Raw genomic sequence first — 26,150 nt, forward strand, 5'->3', positions numbered from 1 at the left:
CTAAGTACAATGCAGTGTTAAGAGTAAACTAACAAATTGGGGGAAATGCAAAATATACTCGTCCCAAGAACTCCCTTCTGGCTTTATTTGAAGCATTAGCATTGCCAATATTCAGAGTTATTCAAAAAGAATGAACCAATTTCAGGATGCCATATTTTACTATGGAATAGTAGTACAAATCTCAAGTATTCTATTTATTTATTTTATTTTTATTTATTCATTTGTCCAATACACAAATACATAGGAAGAAAAATAGACATGTGGTAATATATGTGAGGGTGAAAGTGAACTTAGAGGAGAGGATATATGAAAGGAAGAGAATATATAAGATAGGTGAAAGAAAGGAAAGACAATTGGACAGGGGACGAAAGGCACACCAGTGCACTTATGTACGCCCCTTACTGGCCTCTTAGGAACCTGGAGAGGTCAATCGTGGAGAGTCTAAGGGAGAAGTGTTGGGGGTTAGGGGTTGACACAATTGAATCCGGTAATGAGTTCCATGCTTCGATAACTCGATTGTTGAAATCATATTTTTTACAGTCAAGTTTGGAGCGGTTCATATTAAGTTTGAATCTGTTGCGTGCTCTTGTGTTATTGCGGTTGAAGCTGAAGTAGTCATTGACCGGTAGGACGTTGCAGCATATGATCTACTCACAGTCAACTTTTTATTTCCTGTCGTACCAGTGTTCAATGTGGCCTTCACGACTTAAATACAGTGATCCCTCGAGTTTCGTTATCTCGATCTTCGCGAAACGCTATATCGCGATTTTTCCACCCGATGACATCACTCTCTTCCTTCCTTTCTCATCTTTCTTTCTCTCTCTCTTTCTCTATCTTGCTTCTTCCTCTCTCACACTCTCTTCCTCCCTCTCTCATCTCTTTCTTTCCTTCTCTCTCTTTCTCTATCTCTCCCCCTCTTGCTGGCGGACGGTGGGCGGCGGGCGGGCGAGCGGGGGCATCAGCGAGGAGCCGGGGTTTCCCCTTTGCGTGGGCGGCCGGGAAGACCCAGGGAAGGTTCCTTCGGCCGCCCAGCAGCTGATCTGCTCGGTAGCGCAGCAGCGAGGAGCCGAATCGGGGTTTCCCCGTTGCTTGGGCGGCGGGGAACGCAAACTCCACCATCTACGCATGCGCGGCCATAGAAAAAAAGGGCGCGCATGCGCAGATGGTGTTTTTACTTCCGCAACCCTACATCGTGAAAAATCTATTATCGCGAGGGGTCTTGGAACGGAACCCTCGCGATAATAGAGGGATCACTGTAACTCTTCTTTCAAATGGTCACTGACTCATTACACCGCGAAGCTTGGGAACTGAAGCAATGTGTCATGAAATTGTTTAATTATTTTTGAATAACCCCTGTATGTATCCTATATACAGAGTCCCTAGGAAATAGCTGTGGCAAGGCAGGAAAGCATTGTTTTCTCCTAACAGCTGACAGATTGTATGGTCTATATATAGAGAGAGACCCACAAGGCCAGAAAACATTGTTCAGCTCTTAGTTAATAGCGCTCTTAGGTCATGATATGCCAGGGTTATCTGTAGAAGAGAGCCATGTGTAGATTTAACACAAACATATTGTACCTGCTCTAGGACATAGCTATCACATTTAAAATCTCAAAATAAACAAAAGATGACCCGGTTGAATTTCTGCAAAGAAAATGAAAAGCAGCACAGCTGAGTTGGGGCAGAAAGAGCAATTTTTGCTGTGGTTTTTTTAATGACGTTTTTAATGTTAGGTGTCTATTATAGGTCTTGATAGATGATAGAACCTAGAAATTTGAAGGTTTCTACTGTTGATATTGTGTTGTTTAGTATTGTAAGAGGTGGTAGTATTGGGGTGGGGGTTTCTCCTAAAGTCTACCACCATTTCTACGGAGAGGGGCGGCATACAAATCTAATACATAAATGAATGAGTGAATGAATGAATGAATAAATAATAAATAATAAATGAATCAATTAGTTAATTAATTAATTAATTAATTAATTTCTAGAGGTTTGAGTGTGTTCAGTTCAAGATTGTTCTGGTTGCACCACAAGGTTAGTTGTTCAACCTCCCATCAGTCTGCGATTTCATCATTGTCTCAAATCAGACCAATCACTGTTGTATTATTTACAAAGTTCAGTAGTTAACAGCTAGATCATTTGAGATGCTGTTATTAGTATAGAGCAGTGCTTCTCAATTATTTTTTGTTACGCCCCCCACAGGAAGAAGTAAACATTTCATGTCCCCCAAACTCTCCGATCTGGGCCCCAGTGGGATTTTAGTGTTAATCCCAGTGACCGATTAGGTCCCACAGAGTTGACCTTCTCCGGGTCCCGTCGACTAAACAATGTCGTCTGGCGGGTCCCAGGGGAAGAGTCTTCTTGTAGTGGCCCCGACTCTCTGGAACCAGCTCCCCTCGGAGATTAGAACTGTCACCACCCTCCTTGCCTTCCGTAAACTCCTTAAAACTCACCTCTGCCATCAGGCATGGGGGAATTGAGGCATTCCCCCCTCCCCCGGGCCTATACAATTTATGTATGGTATGTCTGTGTGTATGTCTGGTTTAATAATGGGGTTTTTAAATTTTTTAAATTTATTAGATTTGTTGTGAATTTTTTTATTGCATGTTGTGAGCTGCCCCGAGTCTACGGAGAGGGGCGGCATACAAATCTAATAAATAAATAAATAAATATTTATTATTTCACTTCTTATAAGCTGCAAGCAAACTATTGGCTGGGGAAGGCTGCACTACCCACTTTATCTGGGAGTAAGTCCCATGGACAGAAGAGAAGTGGAAAGAGCACATAGCCCTGGGGTCCCCCTGTGCTAATTGTGCAGGTATCTGATATTTGTTATACTGCAGGTAGTCCTCGAATAACGACCACAATAGAGCCCCAGATTTTTGTTGCTAAGTGAGATATTGCTTAACTGAATTTTGCCACAGTTTATGACTTTTATTGCCACGTTGGTTAAGCGAATCACTTGGGTTGTTCAGTTAGTAACATGATTCTTAAGTGAATCTGGCTTCCTAATTGAATTTGGGTCATTCTTTGTCAAGTGGACCAGGTGCAGGGGTGGGCTGTGTCACGCTGAATATTGCCAGCCCCAGAGACATTTAGTAATTAAAGAGTTAACTGTGTGTACTTTACTAAGTTCCTCCTATTATGATGTAATATCCTGCCAAATCTCACATTACTTCCTTCTTCTTCATCCTAATTCTCCCTTCTTCTTTCTATCCACCATCATGTAAGATGTATTTGTTATGTTGTCCATTGAGACATGTTTTATTTTCTACTTTTATAATAAAAGAAATCTTCTTTTGAACAAATGACAAAAGCCTTCCATCCATTTGCCTCCGCGGTGATTAAGGTTCTAACGGACTTTAATTATTTACAAACCGCGACATGGTAGCAGGAGGTTGGTTCTCTTATTTAAGCCTGATTTGGGGGGGGGGGGACTGGACGCAGTGGGGTAGCAAAATTGGAATTCCACCCCAGAGCACCCAATTTGCACTGAAAGTTGAAAGAAAATGCAGGGCATCCTGCATGAGCCATGCCCACAATGTGGTAGTAAAAATTTTGGTAGCCCTTCGCTGACCAGGTATCCCCCTCGACCACCTTCAATTTCAATGAAACTTTTCACATATATTCCTTATGGTATAAAACGGAGGTGTGCAAAATTTTAGGACCATATTCCAAATATTCAAGGTTTCAGAGTCCTTTAAGTCAGTGTTTCCCAACCTTGGCAACTTGAAGATATTTGGACTTCAACTCCCAGAATTCCCCAGCCAGCAAATGCTGGCTGGGGAATTCTGGGAGTTGAAGTCCAGATATCTTCAAGTTGCCAAAGTTGGGAAACACTGCTTTATGTTTCATTGAAATTGAAGGTGGTCGAGTGGAGAAGATTCTGAAAATTGGTCCACTTGACAAAGAATGACCCACTTGCTTGTCAGAAGGTCATAAAAGGTGATCACATAGCCCCGGGTCACTGCAACCGTCATAAATATGAATCAGTTGCCAAATGTCTGAATTTTGTTCACGTGACAATGGGGATGCTGCAGTGGTCATGGTCATATGTGTGAAAATGGTCAGAAGTCACTTTTCCCAGAGCCATGGTAACTTCAAATGGTCATTTTGTGCAGTGTTTCCCAACCTTTTTTGAGCCGCGGCACATTATTCACATTTAGAAAATCCTGGGGAACATTGAGCGGGGAGGGGGGGGCGCTAAAAAAAAGTTTGGACAAAAAAATTCTCTCTCTTCCTTTCGCTCTCTCTCTCTCTCCCTCTTTCTCTCTCTCCCTTCCTTCCCCTTTCTTTCCCCCTCTCCATCTCTTTGTTTTTCCCTTCCTTCCTCTCCTTTTTGCCCTCCTTCTCTCTCCTTCCTTCCCTCGCTCTATGCCTTTCCCTCACCCTCCTTCCCCCTCTTTCTCCCTCTCTTTCTCTCCCTCTCTTGCTATATTTCTCTCCCCCCCTCTCTCCCTCTCTTGCTATCTCTTGCTATCTCTTTCTCTCCCCCCCTCTCCCTCTCTCTCCCCCCCTCTCCCTCTCTTGCTATCTCTTTCTCTCCCCCCTCTCTCCCTCCCTCTCTCTCTCTCCCTCTCTTGCTATCTCTTTCTCTCCCTCCTCTCTCCCTCTCTCTTTCTCCCTCTCCCTCTCTCCCTCTCTCTTTCTCTCAGCAGCAGCATTGGGCAGTAGCCATGGGGCGGCTGCAAGGTCGTCAGCTGTGAGGCGGAGCTCCGGAACGGATGCACTGACGGCGGCGGCTAGACGTGTTGCTAGACGCCGTACATGCTGGCGTTGCGCTGGGCATGGACGTGGGGCTGGAGCCTCCGTCCCGGCCCAGACAGCAGGCAAGTGCCAGCCACGCAATTCTAGCATGTCCAGCCGCTGCCGTCGGTGCCTCTGTTCCGGAGCTCTGCCTCACAGCTGACCACTCTGCTGCTGCCTCACGGCTACTACCCGCTGCCGCTGCCGCCGCCATCACCCTCCCACTGCGCGCCGCCCTTCCGCTGCCGCTACCCTCCCACCAGGCCCCAAAGCTCACCTGCTGCCACCGCCAGGGAAACTCCAGCCGGGCGGGGCGCTGCAGTTGCCGGAAAAATTGGAAGGCACAAAGAAGGAAGCTCAGCTTCCGTTCTCACAACTTTTTGCTCTTTGCAAAAAATTTCAAGACCAGAAGCTGAGCTGCTTTCTTCGCGGCACACCTGACCATGTCTCGCGGCACACCAGTGTGCCGCGGCACACCGGTTGGGAAACACTGATTTATTGAACTGTTGTAAGATGTCAGACGTTTGTATTAATTATCTGTATTAATTAGGGTTTTTTTTAAATGTGAAAAATAATTACTGGTTGAATCAAATACTGTATCTTGATTTTCCTTTTCCAGGGACAGGCTTAAAGTTTGGGTGTACAACACTAAGTAATGTATCAGGAAAGGAAGGGACTGAGAAGAAATTCTAGCTAAGAAATTGGAAATCTAACTAGATGTTCCTGCTTCGTGAGTTGGATTTTTCCTCTCATTCCTCTTATTTTTCCACTTATCCCACAGATTCAGGAACAATGAGGAAACAGGAAAAAAAATGCAGTCTATTGTTTGGAGTTACTCAGCAAGTCATGTTTAAAAGACATTGTGGCTTAAGAGAGAGATGCAAACACAATGTGATTTTGTCCCATTTTTATTCTGCCACTGCAGTAAATGATATTTTGTGTGGCATGCGTTGTATAGTTCTATCACATACAGCGGCGTTAACAAATTTATGATAGCATGTTTTTTTTTCCTGAAATCATAACCTGCAGTGTATGAAATACTGGAAGAAGGTCAAGATGAAAAAGAATTAATCTGGTATTTTATCTGCTGTTTTCTAGGGAATTATGTTAAGTTCCATGCATGTAGTTCCATGCATTGCTCCAGCTGAATTCATGATTGTAGGTAGAATGAATCTGAATGTCTGGTTTTAATAACTCTGGGGTTTTAATACTAGTTTTATGTTTGGGTTTCCCTAGCTGTATTTTGCATTTTATGTCTATTTTTATAAGCCGCCCAGAGTCTGCGAAGAAGGGCGGCATAGAAATACAAACAAACAAACAAACAAACAAACAAACAAAAGATTTTCAGAAACCATCAATATTGGGGAATTCATTTGATAAAAGGGCATATGCTGGAACATTATATCTTCTTCATCATTAATTCCACCTTTCTATCATTTCGACCATCATTTTTAAAAAAGGTTCTCAAATGATAGTTAATCCTTGTTATAACATACGCAAAATCCTGGGCTCCTGAAGGAATCTTACCCTAAAGAAACAAGGAAGGGACAATCCCTTTAGATATGATAATGTGTATTATTTTTCCAAGTCTGAGTAGCATGCTGCCTTTTTCTTCTATTGCTATAGCAACAGCCATCTGTGAGTAATGGCTGTTTTAGTTGGGTCAATAAGAGTATTTTAATGACAAAAGTCTCTGTAAAATGTAGTCCAAGGGCAGACAGAAGGGAAAGTTCACACTTAAGTGGGTTTTTTTAAAAAAAAAAATCTCCACTCTCCTTAGGCAGTAATTGTCCTGTTCTGCAGTTGTTAGCCATAATTCTGTAAAAAGAAAGTTTTGCCTTCCATTCAAATCTGACATTTACTTTACTTCTGAGCTGCTGGGTAAAGCAGCATTTTGTCCCATGCCTATATCTCTTTTTTAAAAAAAAAAACACTTAATTGATACTTTACATTAAAAAAGATTAGGTATAAACACTACAACAATACAACATTTACAGGGTGCATGAAATTACATAGGTTTTTATGCATAGGCATCCTTCAGAGAAAGAAAGAAAAGAGAGAAGAGAGTAAAGTGTGACAACAAAGGAGGTTACAACATACATACATACATACATACATACATACATACATACATATATACATTCAAAACAAAGTAAAGCATTATGCTTTATACATGAGTTATCCTGGTATCAGAGCTTAATATTTAAACTTGCTAGATTGCAGGCTAATTGTTTCATGCAGCATATTCATTTATAATATATACATATATATATTTTTTCCTTCTTATTTGTTATCATTATTATATGCTGTCTTATTATTGCTGTTAGCTGCCCCGAGTCTTCGGAGAAGGGCGGCATACAAATCCAATAAATAGATAGATAGATAGATAGATAGATAGATAGATAGATAGATAGATAAATATTACATATATATGTTAATTTATCACTAACGTATCCACTTCTATGTAATTGCTTTCCATTGCCTATATCTAAAGGCAGCTTTCTCTTCTCTCCTCTCCTCTTCTCTTGAAATGGGCTGAAAGCTGGCAGGGGAAAGAGAAGGTAATTGTAGAGTTTGCATAGTCTCCAATCTTCTGATGCTGATGCCCTCATCACCCCGAGGTTCGACTACTGTAATGCTTTCTACATGGGGCTACCTTTGAAAAGTGTTTGGAAACTTCAGATCGTGCAGAATGCAGCTGCAAGAGCAGTCATGGGCTTCCCTAGGTATGCCCATGTTACTCCAACACTCCGCAGTCTGCATTGGTTGCCGATCAATTTCCGGTCACAATTCAAAGTGTTGGTTATGACCTTTAAAGCCCTTCATGGCATTGGACCAGAATATCTCCGAGACCGCCTCCTGCCGCACGAATCCCAGCGACCGATTAGGTCCTACAGAGTACGCCTTCTCCGGGTCCCGTCAACTAAACAATGTCGGTTGGCGGGCCCCATGGGAAGAGCCTTCTCTGTGGCGGCCCCGACTCTCTGGAACCAACTCCCCCCGGAGATTAGAACTGCCCCTACTCTCCCTGCCTTTCGTAAACTCCTTAAAACCCACCTTTGTCGTCAGGCATGGGGGAACTGAAATATCTCCCCTGGGCCTATACAATTTATGTATGGTATGCTTGTATGTATGTCTGTTTAATAATGGGGTTTTTAAATATTTTAACTGTAAATTTATTAGATTTGTTATAAATTGTTTTTTATTGTGTTGTGAGCCGCCCCGAGTCTATGGAGAGGGGCGGCATACAAATCTAATAAACATAAACATAAACATGCTTGTTAGAGCACCTGTCAGCCTCATGTCTCAACACCAAATTAGCAGTAAAATATATGAAGCCACAAGGGTCCCTGGCTGTCTTGGCCATTCTGACTCCAAGCACTATGCTGCTTATCGACAAGCTTATCGACAAACTCATGAATGGAAATACAAACAATGTAATGATATTGCTCTATAATAGGGCCTCACTCATTCCACTACCAAAGCCAATGTATACGTTGTACACTTTTGAAGAATCTATTTCACACACATCCTCCTTTTTGGACAGAGGCCCCTATAAAATTATCCCTCTTCAGAGAAGCTTTGGGATGTCCAGCCCAATCCTCTGTAACTGAATGAAACAGTCCCATCTGTCATCCCCATTTCACAACCCAAATGGTGGTTATTTTCCTAGAAGGCCAGGACATTGGTTTTCCACTGACTATTTGCTCTTTATCTTTGATTGAATTGCAAGATATAAACACATCAGTACTGGAAGGACATAAAGGAAAGAAAGAACTAGGAATTAGAATTTGAATTAGAATTCTTTATTGGCCAAGTGTGATTGGACACACAAGGAATTTGTCTTGGTGCATATGCTCTCAGTGTACATAAAACAAAAAGATACATTTGTCAAGAATCATATGATACAACACCTAATGATTGTCATAGGGGTCAACTAAACAATGAAGAAACAATCAATATTAATAAAAATCTTAGGATACAAGCAACAAGTTACAGTCATACAGTCCTAAGTGGGAGGGAAAGGATGATAGGCATGATAGAAACATAGAAACATAGAAGTCTGGCGGCAGAAAAAGATCTCATGGTCCATCTGGTCTGCCCTTATACTATTTTCTGTATTTTATCTTACAATGGATATATGTTTATCCCAGGCATGTTTAAATTCAGTTACTGTGGATTTACCAACCATGTCTGCTGGAAGTTTGTTCCAAGGATCTACTACTCTTTCAGTAAAATAATATTTTCTCATGTTGCTTTTGATCTTTCCCCCAACTAACTTCAGATTGTGTCCCCTTGTTCTTGTGTTCACTTTCCTAGAAAAAACTAGTAGAAATAGAAGTGCAGACTTAGTAAAAAGTTTGACAGTGTTGAGGGAATTATTTGTTTAGTAGAGTGATGGCTTTCAGAAAAAAACTGTTGTTGTGTCTAGTTGTCTTGATGTGCAGTGCTCTGTAGCAACATTTTGAGAGTAGAAGTTGGGTGGTGGGTGGGAGCAGTATATGTTTTATTAGAGGATTTCTTATGGCCTGCCCTGTGTCCTCTGACTCGCTATTGCATCCTGTGCTCCACCATGCAATTTGCCTTATAATCCTCTCTTTGAAAACAACAGTAACCAGTAGCTGTCTTACAAATTTTAGTCTGCAGGTGTCTTCACAAATACCTCTGGCTGCATAGCTGGAGGTATAACAAGCAGGAAGAGGGAGATTGTGATCCCGCTATATAGAGTGCTGGTGAGACCACATTTGGAATACTGTGTTCAGTTCTGGAGACCTCACCTACAAAAAGATATTGACAAAATTGAACGGGTCCAAAGACGGGCTACAAGAATGGTGGAAGGTCTTAAGCATAAAACGTATCAGGAAAGACTTAATGAACTCAATCTGTATAGTCTGGAGGACAGAAGGAAAAGGGGGGACATGATTGAAACATTTAAATATGTTAAAGGGTTAAATAAGGTCCAGGAGGGAAGTGTTTTTAATAGGAAAGTGAACACAAGAACAAGGGGACACAATCTGAAGTTAGTTGGAGGAAAGATCAAAAGCAACATGAGAAAGTATTATTTTACTGAAAGAGTAGTAGATCCTTGGAACAAACTTCCAGCAGACGTGGTTGGCAAATCCACAGTAACTGAATATAAACATACCTGGGATAAACATATATCCATCCTAAGATAAAAATACAGGAAATAGTATAAGGGCAGACTAGATGGATCATTAGGTCTTTTTCTGCTGTCAGTCTTCTATGCTTCTGTGTTTCTATGTTTCTATGATACTCCGTGTGAGAGAGTCAGCAGGACTCTGCACAGAGATGTTGCAGAGGTCTGTCTGGAAACTATTCCAAAGCAGAGCCTTAGAGTTGCCAGAAGGGTACAATTTGTTTGCTGTAGATCAGTGGTTCTCAACCTGGGGGTCGGGAGTCGGGAACCCTTTGGGGGTCGAACGACCATTTCACAGGGGTCGCCTAAGACCATAGGAAAAAACAAATTTCCCAAGGTGTTAGGAATGAAAGCTTCTATTCTGGCGCCTTGGAGCATATTTTTACAATCCGACCAATCAGGTGTTTACAGTGGGGGTGTCCCTCTGATCTTCCTGCCAATCAGCTTAAAGCTCTGTTGGGAGAATTGGTGCTAGACTTATGGTTGGGGGTCACCACAATACGAGGAACTGTGTTAAGGGATCGCAGCATTAGAAAAGTTGAGAACCACTGCTGTAGATGCAAAGAAGTGACAGCTCTGGGAATTGAATTAGGGTAGCAATAGGTAGACTTTTAGGAAGGTAGGCATGTTTTGAGATAACAGGGTCCATTAAAACATTTTGTAAGTTACTCCATGTTGAGAGACCTGAACAAATAAAATCCAGCTTTTGTGTGTTCCTCAAGCCTCTGCCATATAACCCTATTTATTCCAGAGCATAATGGATGAAAATTATATCCTGCTTTTATTATTCCGTCAAGGATCCTTATCTAAGGTTTTACTCCTAGATAATTTCTGATTTTCTGGGTAAATTAGAGCATTAGAGTTGCAGTATTCTCTGTGATTAAGCAAATACAATAGGCTACCTTCCGTAAAACTGAAGATAGTGCTCCAGGAAAAGAAGGAAGAGGAGGAGAAAAGCAGTTAATGGCCCAAATGACCCTGCTTCAGTAACTGTGTCCTTTGTACAATGAAGTGGGATGCGGGGTGGGTCAGTGGCTAAGATGCTAAGCTTGTCGATCAGAAAGATCAGCAGTTTGTCTGTTTGAATCCCTAGTGCCGTATAACAGAGTGAGCTCCCATTACTTGCCCCAGCTTCTGCCAACCTAGCAGTTCGAAAGCACGTAAAAATGCAAGTAGAAAAATAGAAACCACATTTGGTGGGAAGGTAACAGCATTCTGTGCGCCTTCGGTGTTGTCATGCTGGCCATTTGACCATGGAGACATCTTGGGATAGTGCTGGCTCTTCTGCTTTGAAACAGAGATGAGCACTGTTAATGTATGAGCAGAGAAATCCTTGTTTACCAAGGTTGTGCACACAAAGAAACGTTTAGATTGAGATTAGTTGTGAATCACTACTCAGCCACACACAGATATACTAACTTGAATTAAAGTTTACTTTGAGAAATAACATATTCAGATAAACAATCTAAAGTCATACGCATAATAAGTCAGAATAACAATCGAAATATTACTAAGTATTAAGTATTTCTTATCATAATCATAGTCTTTGTCATAATCAGAAAACAAAGATATCAAGCCTAAATACATTTTATGTATAATACATGACTATGATACAGAGCACGCCGAGAATTGCAGAGCAAACCTAAAAGTGAGTAGCCACAATGAATAGCCAGACAAGAGAAACAGAGAGGGTGACTCAGAAAAATAAGCTATAAATTCTAGCTCCCTCTTGTAGCAGTCTGCAACATCTGGAGCTAAAATATTGCCAACCTAACAGTTATGGAGAGAGTCCTAACAAGCACTGCCCCCTAGAGTTGGGAATGACTAGCACATAGGTGCGCGGGGAACCTTTACCTATTGTACAATGAACTTTCAGCATGATTCTCAAGAGTTTAAGGTGGAAACGAGTGCTCATCCTAACCACATCAAATTCTGTGTTGGTGATAGTTGTCTATCTTTCTTTAACCCTAAATTGAGTTTATCGTGTCTGGCTGCAAAGATCCAGATGACCAGAAGATTTTGGAAATAAGTCATGTAAAAGTGTTTGGGACTCTGTGAGCAGTTTTTCCACTTTCTGCATATCCCATCATTAGTATAGATCACCCACCATTTCTTGAGTGCAGGAAGAGACGATGTCACAATGCCATGTGCCACCTTCTCTCTGCCAATTTCAAATGTGCCTCTGCTCGTGTTTAAGGCTCTATTTCTGACAGTCTCAAAATGGGTGAACAGTGCAGTCAGGCGGTAGGGAAAGCAAGTAGGATGCTTGGCTGCATAGCTAGAGGTATAACAAGCAGGAAGAGGGAGATTAAGATCCCGCTATATAGAGTGCTGGTGAGACCACATGTGGAATACTGTGTTCAGTTCTGGAGACCTCACCTACAAAAAGATATTGACAAAATTGAACGGGTCCAAAGACGGGCTACAAGAATGGTGGAAGGTCTTAAGCATAAAACGTATCATGAACTCAATCTGTATAGTCTGGAGGACAGAAGGAAAAGGGGGGACATGATCGAAACATTTAAATATGTTAAAGGGTTAAATAAGGTCCAGGAGGGAAGTGTTTTTAATAGGAAAGTGAACACAAGAACAAGGGGACACAATCTGAAGTTAGTTGGGGGAAAGAGCAAAAGCAATTTGTGAAGACACCTGCAGACTAAAATTTGTAAGACAGCTACTGGTTACTGTTGTTTTCAAAGAGAGGATTATAGGGCAAATTACATGGTGGAGCACAGGGTGCAATAGCGAGTCGGGGGACACAGGGCAGGCCATAGGAAATCCTCTAACAAAACATATACTGCTCCCACCCACCACCCAACTTCTACTCTAAAATGATCAAAACATTTAAATATGTTAAAGGGTTAAATAAGGTCCAGGAGGGAAGTGTTTTTAATAGGAAAGTGAACACAAGAACAAGGGGACACAATCTGAAGTTAGTTGGGGGAAAGATCAAAAGTAGCATGAGAAAATATTATTTTACTGAAAGAGTAGTAGATCCTTGGAACAAACTTCCAGCAGACGTGGTTGGTAAATCCACAGTAACTGAATTTAAACATGCCTGGGATAAACACATATCCATCCTAAGATAAAATACAAAAAATAGTATAAGGGCAGACTAGATGGACCATGAGGTCTTTTTTTGCCCTCAGTCTTCTGTGTTTCTATTTTCCATCCAACCTTAAACTCTTTTTGAGTGAAAGATCTGTGGCTGTCCCTTCCAATCTAACAACTCTCTCAGTTCTAATTGACCTTGTGATTGATCCAATGATGGCCTATTAAATAAATCTACTTTCCTTACCCCAAGTTTTTTTCTTGTTCCCCTTAAAAGTTCAATCCTTAAATCATACATAGAAACATAGAAGATTGACAGCAGAAAAAGACCTCATGATCCATCTAGTCTGCCCTTATACTATTTCCTGTATTTTATCTTAGGGTGGATATATGTTTATCCCAGGCATGTTTAAATTCAGTTACTGTGGATTTACCAACCACGTCTGCTGGAAGTTTGTTCCAAGCATCTACTATTCTTTCGGTGAAATAAAATGTTGATGAAGGACCAGTATGTGTTTTACCTTTACTATCTCTCATAAAAAGGTTACATTTGGTGGAAGAATCGCAAAGCCATTTGCTGAATGTATTTTTTCAGGAGTTAATGTTCTCCTCTATCAAAACATGATCAAGGACTGGATTGTCCTTGGCTGGGAAACCAAGGAAAGAGCCAGGGGAATTGCCTGCCTTCATTTTAAAATTGAAGCCATGACCTGCGTTGACCTGTATCCTGGGACTAAGAACACATATCATCTTTCTGGAGAAGAAAAAAAATGCTTCCTGGACAAGTTTGGCTATCAATCTCCATGCAGAGACCTCTATTTTTCAAGGCCTTTAATATTTTCTTTCAGGACTTAACAATTGCCATAAATCACTATATTCTTAAATGCTTTCTGCCTTTCCCAGAAACATGCTTTGGATAGGTGATTTGTCATTAATGTATTTAGGAAGTCCAACCAGCCTTCTCTGCTCTCTCCATATCTGTACAAGTTAGAAGGCCATTTGGATTCACCGAACAAAATAATATTTTCTAAACAAAAAATTGGACTGCTGAGATAAGCTTTAAAAATATGAGTTGGTAGAAAAGGAAAACAAGGAAGGGGACTAAGAAAGGCATGTGTTGGGCTGATTGTGAGTATCCTCAGGTATGGAAGTGTAGCTCCCATAAAGGTTTAGAGACTGAGAGTTATTTCATTCATTTGACTAAAGTACTAAACATTTTAGTTAATTAAAAATACAGTGTAGAAAAATATGCTAATAAAATAAAGTAATCTGTTATTATTATCTTGAATTAAATAACCCCATGCTTATTTGCTTAATGTTGAACTTACTTACTTCCCAACAATTATGTTTATGTTTATTTAGATTTGTATGCCGCCCCTCTCCGCAGACAACACATACATACCAAACATAAAATATAAAAGCCTGGGGGAGGTGCCTGGTGATATACATGAGTCTTGAGTAATTTGCGAAAGAAAAGGAGGGTGGGGACCGTTCTAATCTGGGGGGGGGGAGTTGATTCCAGAGGGTTGGGGCCGCTATAGAGAAGGCTCTTCCCCTGGGGCCCGCCAATATGTAACATATTTTTGCTGATAATGAAAAGGAAGGGAGACTAGTATAGATCTATTTGAAGCTTATTTTGCTCTTATCAGCTAGCCATACCCTTACTATACAGTAATAAGTTACTGTATTTTTTGAAGTATAAGACTATAAGACGCACTTTACCAGGGAGGAAAATAGGGGGGTGGGAATCTACCTACCAGGTATTCATCTGGCTAACATCCTTAGTTTGTTTAACGTCAGCACATTATTTTATCCCCTGGTTTGGGCTGAAAAAGCCTTTTTCAGAGGGAGTAGAAATGAAAACAAACCTGCAAAGACTTAGGGCTGAAAAAATAGGGAAGATCCTTAGCGCCTAGTTAAGGCTAGGGGAAAAAAGCTTTGGAAAAAGCTACATTTGGAGTATAAGACACACCCAAATTTTCAGTCTCTTTTAGGGAGGAAAAAGGTGCATCTTATATTCTGAAAAATATGGTATATATTCTTTAGCCTTCAACAGAACTGATATATCTTAATTAGGATTTTTGTAACTCAGGAGTTCAAATTTTCCTTTTTTTATACAGTAACTAATGAAAATTATTTTAAAAATTATTCTGGCATTGGTTGTTGTTTCTGCTGGCTCAGGGATTGGGGAGAAACATTTAGAATGCAGTCCTAAAGCACCTAGAAGGAAGATTTTTTGATACTTGTGATTTGTTATATAATTCCTTATTCACATGTGTTGCCCTGGAATCATCCCACATTAAAGGAAAAGTAAGTAACTTAGTACCCTGCTCAAAAAAAATAAAGGGAACACTCAAATAACACATCCTAGATCTGAATGAATGAAATATTGTCATTTAGTGCTTTGTTCTGTACAAAGTTGAATGTGCATTACAGCAAGTGAAATTTATTGTCAATCAGTGTTGCCTCCTAAGTGGACAGTTTGATTTCACAGAAGTTTGATTTACTTGGAGTTATATTGTGTTATTTAAGTGCTCCCTTTATTTTTTTTTTAGCAGTATATTTCCCATAGGTTTTTATCTAAAGTGCTTTGCCAATGGCCATTAGCTGATCCTTTGGGAATTAAAATTCAAAATATGGGATGGCTATCATTCAATACACATACATTTTCTCTGTAATAGAAATATTGCCTTAAAATAATGCTTTGTAATTGGTGCTGAGAATGACAGATTGGAGTACATGATCTGAGTTAAACTAACATTTAGTTTGGTAGACAAAATGTTTAAATTTCTTCTGTCCCTCCTCCAGAATGTTTTGTTTTGTTCTTGGCAGAAGATACCACTCAGCACACGTGATCTGTACTGGAGTAAATGTTTCCTAAGACACTGCTGGGAACTTTTGAATAATTCCCTGTGATGCGTGTGGGCAGTTTATTTAATGGATGTTGCCAGGAACATCCTGTGACATGAAGGGATCTGCAATGAATGACAAAGGAAGCATATGATGTTCCAGAATATTTTTGGAAAAAACAATGAGACTTACATGAAATTGCTAAGGGTATTTGATAGTGATGTAAGAATTGGTGAATCTCTGTAACTGATATAGATGCTATAATTTTGTTGTGTATATTGTATTTTTTTTTAAATATTTTTGGGACTGCTGCAGTTTTCAGAAGTCTCCAGCCAGCAATCTTGGTAGCTGTGGAATTCTGCCATCCCACCCAAGCACCTGAAAGAAGGTAGTTTTGGGAACCACACTCGGGTCTCGAACCAGGGTTGTCAGCTTTCCAACTGATAAGACTCAGTGTCTTTAACCAATGAGCCACCACACACCCACCTTTATGTATTCAGGATGATATTATCACTTAAATATAAAACTTTTGTGGAAATGAGACGGAACAAGTGAAGTAAGGTATAATAAAATGGACTATAATATACAAAGGGCTTAAAGGGAAAATATGTGGCTGAAAGGACGGAAATTTACTTTATGTTCTAACCTTAAAAACAATTCATGTAAAATTATGCATTGTTCATGTTTATCACCAAAGGAAACTGTCTAGAATATGTTAGATCTTGCAAATAGATGAGCATGATAGATAGATAGATAGATGTTAGATAGATAAAATAATATATGATATATAATATAATATATACGATATAATCTTAACATAGTTACAATTAATAGAGGACGAATAGATCATGGAGAGTTTTGCAGAGAAACGGAAAGCAATGTCCATTGAAATCTGTCGGGTGGTGGTGGAATCCGATGTCTACCCGAGGAATCTGCACTGGGACATCCCTGAATTCCTGATTTCAAGGCAGAAAAGCCGGCTGCCTTAACGGAGACGGACGGGATATGAGGCCACTCACCTACAGTAGCCTAGAGCAGTGTTTCCCAACCTTGGCAACTTGAAGGTATCTGGACTTCAACTCCCAGAATTCCCGAGGCAGCGAATGCTGGCTGGGGAATTCTGGGAGTTGAAGTCCAGATATCTTCAAGTTGCCAAGGTTAGGAAACACTGGCCTAGAGGGCACCCCATCCGATTGGGAAACAGCGCGTGTAAACAAAGCGCCCGGTGATTGACAGCAAGAGGCGGAGCCCTCCGAGTGCCTCCGAAGACGTCGCTGGCCGTGAGAAAGCAGGCGCCACCGCGGATTGGTCGTTGATCAAAAGGGGCGTGGCCTTAGCAAGCATGGCGGCCTCCGCGGGCGCTGCGGCGTTGGGCCGAACCTCAAGCGCGGCTCTTCCACCTTGGAAGCTGCGGGTGCCGCGCGCTGGGCGGCTGCTGAGCCCGGCCAGCCTGGGAGGGCGCGCGCCGGCCGCCCTGGCCGCTTCTAGCCAGCCGAGTGCGGGAGGAGAGGAGCGCTACTGCCTGGATTTGCTGCGGTGAGGCCAGCGGCAGCTTCTTCGGGGTCGGACGGGGTCGGGCCTGGGCTGGGCAGGATAAGCAGGGCGATCCTCCTTCGGGATGTGGTTTTGGCACCTATTTGATTTGCATATATATAGATGAATGTGAAGTATAGAGGCGGAAACTGCTCTGATCGTCCTTGAGAACGACCTGCAAACCGAGGCTGCGTCTTAACGTTGCTTGGGAGAATGCATTGGTAATGCTTCCTCCCCCGGGATTTAACATTTCTATATTACATTTATATCCCAGGCGTCTCCCAGAGTCCCGAGGTCCCCCTTGTGCATTTGCACACATGTCTTGGCTAGACTGCCATGCCTAGTACAGCATTCAGTGTGCTTGTCTTCTGCAGTATCATCCCCTGATTTTTTATTTTTTTTTGCAGTAGTGATCAAAGAATAGTCAGCCCATTTTTCCCAAGACTGTCCGTCTGTCTACCTTCTTCCTTCCTTCCTTCCTTCCTTCCTTCCTTCCTTCCTTCCTTCCTTCCTTCCTCCCTTCCCATCCATCTATCATTTATTTATTTAAATTTATAGGCCGCCCTTCTCCCAATAGACTCAGGGCTGCACAATACAAAATACAGTTGTTGTTGTTGTTCTGGTGGTGGTTGTTCTTGTCGTTGAGTTCAACTCTTGGACCAACCTCATGGACCATAGCACAGCAGGCTCCCTTAAGTGTATTTTAAAAGCATGTGGTCAAGCATATATGGTATTGTACAATACAACCATCTCCTTTTGCAGTCAAAGCTTTTTGATTATCTAGCATTTAGCATTAGCATTTAGATTTATATATATATATACCACTTCATAGTGCTTTTATAGCCTCTCTAAGTGGTTTACAGAATATTGCATATTGCCCCCAACAATCTGTGTCCTAATTTTACCTACCTCGGAAGGGTAGAAGGCTGAGTCAACCTTGAGCCGGTGGTGAGATTTGAACTGCTGAACTACAGCTAGCAGTTAGTTGAAGTAGCCTGCAGTGCTGTATTCTAACCACTGCGCCACCCCGGCTTTAGTTTATTTAAAACTAAAGAGGGAGTGGCCAGAAAAATGGAATGCGCTATTTGAAACTTAATTTGGAACATCTATATATTTAGAACTTTATTCCCCCCACTAAACGTTTTATAGATCCTATTATACCTACTCTCTTTCTGTCGTATGTACAGTAGGTATGTAACAGTTCTATTATTAAATTTGTTATTGCATTTGGTCTTAGAGCTGTAATAAATTGATTTGGCTTCATAAATGCAAGCCTTCATCTGATTTGAAATGGTGCAATCCGTTCTACCATTTTATTGCAATACATTTTGGCTTTGTGTCTGTTGGACAAATAAACGAATGTTGTCAGAACTATATTTTGATGACCAGCAAAAAATGTGTTGATTTTTCTCTAGAGATAGAACCTATTACTTAATACTCTGTAGTTGTCTTCAGATAGGGCCAAGTTAATTTTGTAATAGCTTTTGAAGACATGACCGTAATTTTAAAATAAATCCTAGGCATTTTTTTATTGTGTATATACTTCTACTTTAGAACAGGAATTGGGAATACATGTACTGATACTGAATTCCTCTGGAGACCTGGACTACAATTCTCATTAGCCAGCCTGCAGATCAGTGCTTTATAGTTCTAAGAATTGTAAACTGGACCATATGGAAGAGTACCAATTTACCCTTGATTTAGAGAATAACTACAAAATGATTTTTGTAGACTGCTTGGAATCACATTCTGTGAGATGGGCAATCATGTCAATTTGATTAATAAAGAAAATTTAAAACATAATGGAATTGAGACACTTTTTATCTGTTCCACTGGCTAAATGAGCTTGTAATGAAAGCAAATGCTCTTATTTATTCTTTGAATATCTAGAAAACGAGACTATGAAGGCTTCCTGTGTGCACTGCTATTGCCTGCAGAATCGCGTGCCTCTGTCTTGGCCCTGAGAGCCTTCAATGTAGAACTGGCTCAGGCAGGTATTAAAATATCCATTATACAACAAAATGTTATAAAAAAAACCTTCGAAAAACCCCAAACATGAAGTTTGTGTTTTTTCCTGTCAGTTGCTGTCTTGCCAAGATTAGTCAGCAATATAAGCCTGACTAAAATAGATTGTTTACTTATGTATGAAAATCCGACAATAAAATTTATTCCTAACATGTATATGCATTACTTTGAACATAAATGCAGAATAATCTCCAGTCTTACTAAACTGTGCAAGGTGTACAAAATAAATCATTAGGGTACTTTATACCCTAATCTTTTTAGGATTCTGTCATGAATTGATCTTTGTCTCTATCATTCTGTAGTAATTTAGGAACAAATGAAAATAATACTGATTTTAATGAATTGCTCTGGGAGATTCCATTATTTGCTTTTGAGATATTCAGCTGTCCCTTTAGAACAGGATGTCAAATTGGCGGCCCGTTTAGGCCACACCCACCCTGGCTGCACAAAAACAAAAAACTTCGCGATACATGACATCACATGATGTGATGGAGTTTAACACCAATGCTTTAGTATTTATTAATTGGACTTTTATGCCGCCCCTCTCCAAGGACTCGGGGTGAGTCGGGGTATCCTGATACTTTTAAATAGCTATTGATCAATTTTTAAGAAAGTGGTTATAGCTATAGTGCGGGGTGGTGGTGTCAAACTCGATTTCATTGAGGATTGCATTAGGGTTGGCCTTGGGGGACCAAGATGGATGTGACCAGAGTGGACAGGGCCATCTCGATATCACTTGTATCATGGGCTTCTGTGGTGGCCTGAGTGCCCTGCCAGAGAAAACAGGCTCCGAAGCTCCTTTTCAGCTATGATGGCCTCCTGCAACCCTCTGCCAGTGAAAACTGAGCTCGGGAGGGCTGCACGCAGCCCTCCTGAGCTCTTTTCACTGGCAGAAGTACTGCAGGCTAGTCCTTCACTGTTTCCAGGGCAATCCCACAGGCCAGATCCATCCCCCGGGTCTTGAGTTTGACACCACTGCTATAGAGGGTCATGAAGTAAATATACTGCTAAAAAAAATAATAAAGGGAACACTTAAATAACACATCCTAGATCTGAATGAATGAAATATTCTCATTGAACACTTTGTTCTGTACAAAGTTGAGTGTGTACAAAAGCATGTGAGATTGATTGTCATTCAGTGTTGCTTCCTAAGTGGATATTTGATTTAACAGAAGTTTGATTTACTTTTGGAGTTATATTGTGCTTTTTAAGTGTTCCCTTTATTTTTTTTGAACAATGTAGATTATCTGCACCTGTTTAAGTCAGTTTTCAAGACTGGATTTGGCACAGGGATAATAGTGATTGCTTTTAAGAGAAGAGATGAATGAATAAAAGCACATTATAAGTTATCATTATGTAAAAATCAGACTTTTGCTTTAATATTTTTGTCCCAACTTAAATGTTAATTGTATCCAGAAACTATATGCTAAACAGATATGTTAATATGATATTGCTTGTTCACATAGAAACAGTTCCAAAAAATATTTTGGTTGCAAGCTATCAAGTAGCAACCTTAATATTGTCACTATTGAAAAAAATTGGTGTCTCCAATTCAATGAGTCTTTAGTCTTCAAAAACACTACCAATATCTGACAGTGATTTCATAGTTGGATTTAGAAGGTACATATCCAAACTAAAGCTGAGTACAACAATAGCCAAGGCTGATATTGCCTTCAAATTGCCTATCTGCATTTTTACAGATCAGGAATAACTATGTTTGTTAGATAATCTTGAAATGTTTTCTTGCTTATCTACTACTAACAATAAGTGGATCAAGAACAATTGAAAGAATAGAGAAGCTGATGTTATCAGCTAACAATTAGTTGGGAACTTTATCAACATAATCTTTACAGAAAGTAAGATAATTTGGCTGATAGTTTTCATTTATAAATTAGTATTATTGTTGATAGCTTCCTCATTTTAAAATGATTAAATCTTTGCAAGATGTTTTTAAAACCTGAAAACTTGGGATTTCCTAGATCTTCTTTTATTATACCTTTGTCATCTAATGAGATCTATTGTAGCTGTTTGCAAATAACTAAAAGAGGTTCCACTCTCTGCTTTCCCCATGATCGGATTCCTCATTCATGGAAGGATCCTGTTTATCTACAACAGGATGTTCTTTTTCACATCTCCCCCCTTTGATTAAAACAATAAAATATGTTTTATGGGATTAAAAAACCCCAATGTAATTTGACTATCACTCCTACTCTGTTTCTGTTCCAGATTAGAGATTCTGTAACTGAGAAGACCATTGGTTTGATGCGGATAGAGTTTTGGAGGAAAGCCGTAGAAGACATTTACCAGGATAGTCCACCACAACAACCAGTGGCAATAGAGTTGTGGAAGGTATAAGGATGAACAGTGAATTAAATATTTTTTGGGGTAACTGAATGCCATCTTGAGCAGTACACAAAGTTAGAATTTTCTTATTCCCCCCCCCCCCTTTGGGATATATTTTTTTCTTTGAAAAAATTTGATTGGGTGTTCTCTGAATTATAAGTTATGCTACCAGACCCTTTTAGCTTTATATTAATTAATGTTTCTATATTTTCCATCTCACAATGCTGGTCAACAGTACAGTGATACCTCGTCTTACAAACGCCTCGTCATACAAACTTTTTGAGATACAAACCCGGGGTTTAATATTTTTTTGCTTTTTCTTACAAACTATTTTCACCTTACAAACCCACCACTGCCGCTGGGATGCCCCGCCTCCGGACTTCCGTTGTCAGCGAAGCGCCCGTTTTTGTGCTGCAGGGATTTCCCTGAGGCTCCCCTCCATGGGAAACCCCACCTCCGGACATTTGTGTTTTTGTGATGCTGTAGGGGAATCCCAGCAGCGCAAAAACTGGCGCTTCGCTGGCAATGGAAATCCGGAGCTGGGGTTTCCCAGCGAGGGGAGCCTCAGGGAAATCGCAGCATCCCAAAAACACAGAGGTCCAAGGGTGGGGTTTTGAGGACTTCGGTGTTTTTGCGATGCTGCAATTTCATTGATGCTCCCTTCACTGGAAAACCCCACCTCTGGACTTCTGTTGCCAGCGAAGCGCTCATTTTTGCGATGCTGGGATTTCCCTGCTGGGATTCCCCTGCAGCATCACAAAAACACAGAAGTCCAGAGGTGGGGTTTCCCATGGAGGGGAGCCTCATGGGAATCCCAGCAGTGCGAAAACGGGTGCTTCGGCTAGCAAAAGGGGTGGATTTTGAGCTTGCACTCATTAATCACTTTTCCATTGATTCCTATGGGAAACATTGCTTCATTTTACAAACATTTCACCTTAAGAACCTTGTCCCGGAACCAATTAAGTTTGTAAGACAAGGTATCACTGTATAGAGTGGGGCAGAAAGAAAGGGGAATGAGGCGTGTCAAACTTTTGGTTTAGCATAGGCATTACAATGTTCCCTCGATTTCCGCGGGTTTGAACTTCGCGGAAAGTCTATACCACGGTTTTTCAAAAATATTAATTAAAAAATACTTCACGGTTTCCCCCCCATCATCTGTCATCGCCAAATTTTTGTCCGCCTTTAATAAATATTTTTTTAATAAACTTTAATAAATAAACATGGTGAGTAATAATCTAAATGGTTGCTAAGGGAATGGGAAATTGCAATTTAGGGGCTTAAAGTGTTACGGGATGGCTTGTGATACTGTTCATAGCCAAAAATAGTGTATTTACTTCCGCATCTCTACTTTGCAGAAATTCGACTTTCGCAGGTGGTCTCGGAATGCATCCCCTGCGAAAATTGAGGGAACACTGTACATTTTAAATTGATTGTAATTATAATGCTGTTGTATTTTTTGGAAATGCTCTTGGAAAGTTTTTTTATCAGCTGGCTTGAAAAGAATTGGCACTAACATAATGGAGAAATTTAATTCAGGAAATGAAAAAATGACTTCCATGCTGTAGGGTAGACACTTGGGTGTTGCCCTTTACCAGGAAGATGTGGAGAGAAGCAGCTGGGCACTCTGATGCAAATGATGTCCTCTTTCCTTGGAAAGTAAACAAATAGTGCCAATCCTTCTGATAGATTGACTAATCTTTTCCAGGGTGACCTTCAGGTTTTTCAAAGGAGTTTCCTGTCCTTTGGTGCCCATATGAATTAGAACCACCTGTCTTGCTTCGCAGCAGTAAAATAGAGTTTCAGATAAAAAAGTTTCCCTGAACATAACATTCACTTACTAACTCAGTCACCAGTAATAGTTTTGCATTCCAATTTTACCTGTACAGTGGTACCTCATCTTACGAACGCCTCTTCTAACAAACTTTTCGAGATACGAACCCGGTGTTTAAGATTTTTTTGCCTCTTCTTCCAAACTATTTTCACCTTATGAACCCAAGCCGCTGCTGCTGGGATGAAGAGGTTTCTCCCCCCCCTTTTTTTTTTGAAGAAAGTAAAGGGAGGGGCGGCTTGGAGGGGGAAAGGCTTTGCAGAGAACAGCAAAGGGTGTCTTTTGAAGAAAGAAAAGGGAGGGGTGCCCCCCTTGCCTTTCTTCCTTCCCACTCACCCTTTAGCCTAGCCTTGCTTCTTCCACCCGCCCCCTTTAGCTGCTCCTCTCTGCCCTCTGTTCGCCTCCCTTCTAAAGTTTGGGATTTTCCTGAAGGATTTGCAGGCATTATTTGCTTTTACATTGATTCCTATGGGAAACATTGTTTCGTCTTACAAACCTCCTGGAACCAATGAAGTTCGTATCATGAGGTACCATTGTATCTGTATAATCCACAAATCAGACAGGATAGCAATAGACCTTTCACTGCAGTTATTGATTTACTTTCAAAATTTGGACTTCCTCTCTCTTGATTAAATTATCATTCCAATCTCCTACAGCTTCTGATTATTGACTGTTGAAAATGGAATACTAGATTACATAAACTTTTAATATAAGCCAGCAATGGTGATTATCTTGGTTTGATTTTTTTTATTTCTTCTTGTTTTCTACATAAGTATATCCTATTTATCTGATTTTAGGCTGTTAGGAGGCAAAACTTGACCAAAAGATGGCTTATGAATATTATTGATCAAAGGGTAAGTCTTACATTATTTTCAAAAATCAAAAATACCCCGCCGCCGCCAGTATTCTTGAATAACTTAAATAAAGAGAAGCCCTTGTAACTAAATTCTATGTTGGGGATTAGGTTTTTGTAATAGAATACTTATTCTTTTTGCAATAGCAATCTCCAGAACAATTTGAAATGAGCCATGGCATTTAATATAGAACTCAAAGACATGTATAGCAGTACAGTATTCTGTAAGATTTCTTTATCATTCCCCCCACCCAAAAAAAATATGACACTGTATCATGCTAAAGATACAATTGCAATCACTGGTGGGGAAATGCGGAGAGGGGCGGCATACAAATCTAATAAATAATAATAATAATAATTTTGAAAGGCTGAAAAATGTCATGAAGTGTTTATTGTACTGTCTTACAGACTATATAATACGTTTGCATTAGGTATATATTTTTAAATATTTTATAAAGGTAGTGTAGAGTAAACTGCAGTATGAACAAAATATCGAAACATCAAAATAAATGTAGGTTATGATTATTACCGTACTTTTCTCCCATGATGATTTTAATTTCCGTAAACATACAAGATTTTACCATATTATGAAAGGTAGAGCAACTGTGTTGGATTGATATTTGGGAAGCTGCATAACGCTATGATTTCACTCCCTCTAGAGATTATGCAAGTGGCTATTGCAAAATGTTTATTAGTTTTGTATTAATAAATAACGAGTAATTAAACTGATTAACCAGTTTAATAACAGAACTCAGTGGGTTGCATAGTAGAGGCATTGTGAGCTTCTGCCTTTGCTGAAAAAAACAACACATACATTGTCTGTCAACCTAAATATTCCTTGACCTATTTAATCATTACATTAGCAGGGAGCTAAATAATACCTCTTTCCAATAGCAGATTCCAGCTGTTTCAGAGCTACACAATTAACTGTAATGGGATCAATTTTCAAGGCTCCTCTATTTACAATGGCTGTACATAAAGGAGACCTGTGCTCTTTCTAGCTAAGAGGAAAATTTGTAAAGGTAAAGCATCATCTAAAAATTATTTTATGCTTCTAGTGCAGATTAAGGCTTCTTTCGTTCTTGATGCTTAGCAACTCCTATTTTTCTTTCCCTATTTTTCCCTTCTCTTTTTGAAATAAAGGAAACAAGACAGTGGCTTAGTTTAGGAGGAAAAATAATCTACACGTTCCTAACTCAGAAGATAATGCTTTCTTTTAATAAAAGTAATATTCTTCTGTTTCTTAAGTTAACTTCGGTGATTGAATAGAATAGAATAGAATAGAATTCTTAGAAACATAGAAACACAGAAGATTGACGGCAGAAAAAGACCTCATAGTCCATCTAGTCTGCTCTTATACTATTTCCTGTATTTTATCTTAGGATGGATATATGTTTATCCCATGTTTAAATTCAGTTACTGTGGATTTACCAACTACGTCTGCTTTATTGGCCAAGGAATTTGTCATTGGCATATATGCTCAGTACATGAAAGAAAAGATACATTTGTCAAAAATCATGGGGTATAATACTTAATGATTGTCAGAGAGTACAAATAAGCAATTAGGAAACAACATTAATATAATGTAGTCTGCATTGGTTGCCGATCAATTTCCGGTCACAATTCAAAGTGTTGGTTATGACCTATAAAGCCCTTCATGGCATCGGACCAGAATATCTCAGTGACCGCCTTCTGCTGCACGAATGACAGCGACGGATTAGGTCCCACAGAGTCGGCCTTCTCCGGGTCCCGTCAACTAAACA

The 26,150-nt window shown here is 40.2% G+C and overlaps 1 protein-coding gene across 5 annotated transcripts in view; it reads left to right on the forward strand.

The window, feature by feature from the left end:
* The window catches only part of NDUFAF6 (NADH:ubiquinone oxidoreductase complex assembly factor 6), a 92,724-nt gene that overhangs the window by 51,033 nt on the left and 15,541 nt on the right, over positions 1-26,150 (forward strand). The window contains exons 1-4 of one of the 5 annotated variants that reach the window (XM_070748045.1): positions 17,125-17,341; positions 19,229-19,328; positions 21,590-21,712; positions 24,332-24,388. In XM_070748045.1, coding sequence (XP_070604146.1) covers positions 17,148-17,341; positions 19,229-19,328; positions 21,590-21,712; positions 24,332-24,388 — 474 coding nt within the window. In that variant the 5' untranslated portion in view covers positions 17,125-17,147. Of the gene's footprint in view, positions 1-17,124; positions 17,342-19,228; positions 19,333-21,589; positions 21,713-24,331; positions 24,389-26,150 lie in introns of those variants that run through there. The other 4 variants (XM_070748047.1, XM_070748048.1, XM_070748049.1 and 1 more) reach the window with 4 other exon arrangements.

This window comes from Erythrolamprus reginae, chromosome 3 (assembly GCF_031021105.1).
Source record: "Erythrolamprus reginae isolate rEryReg1 chromosome 3, rEryReg1.hap1, whole genome shotgun sequence".
NCBI lineage: Eukaryota > Metazoa > Chordata > Lepidosauria > Squamata > Dipsadidae > Erythrolamprus > Erythrolamprus reginae.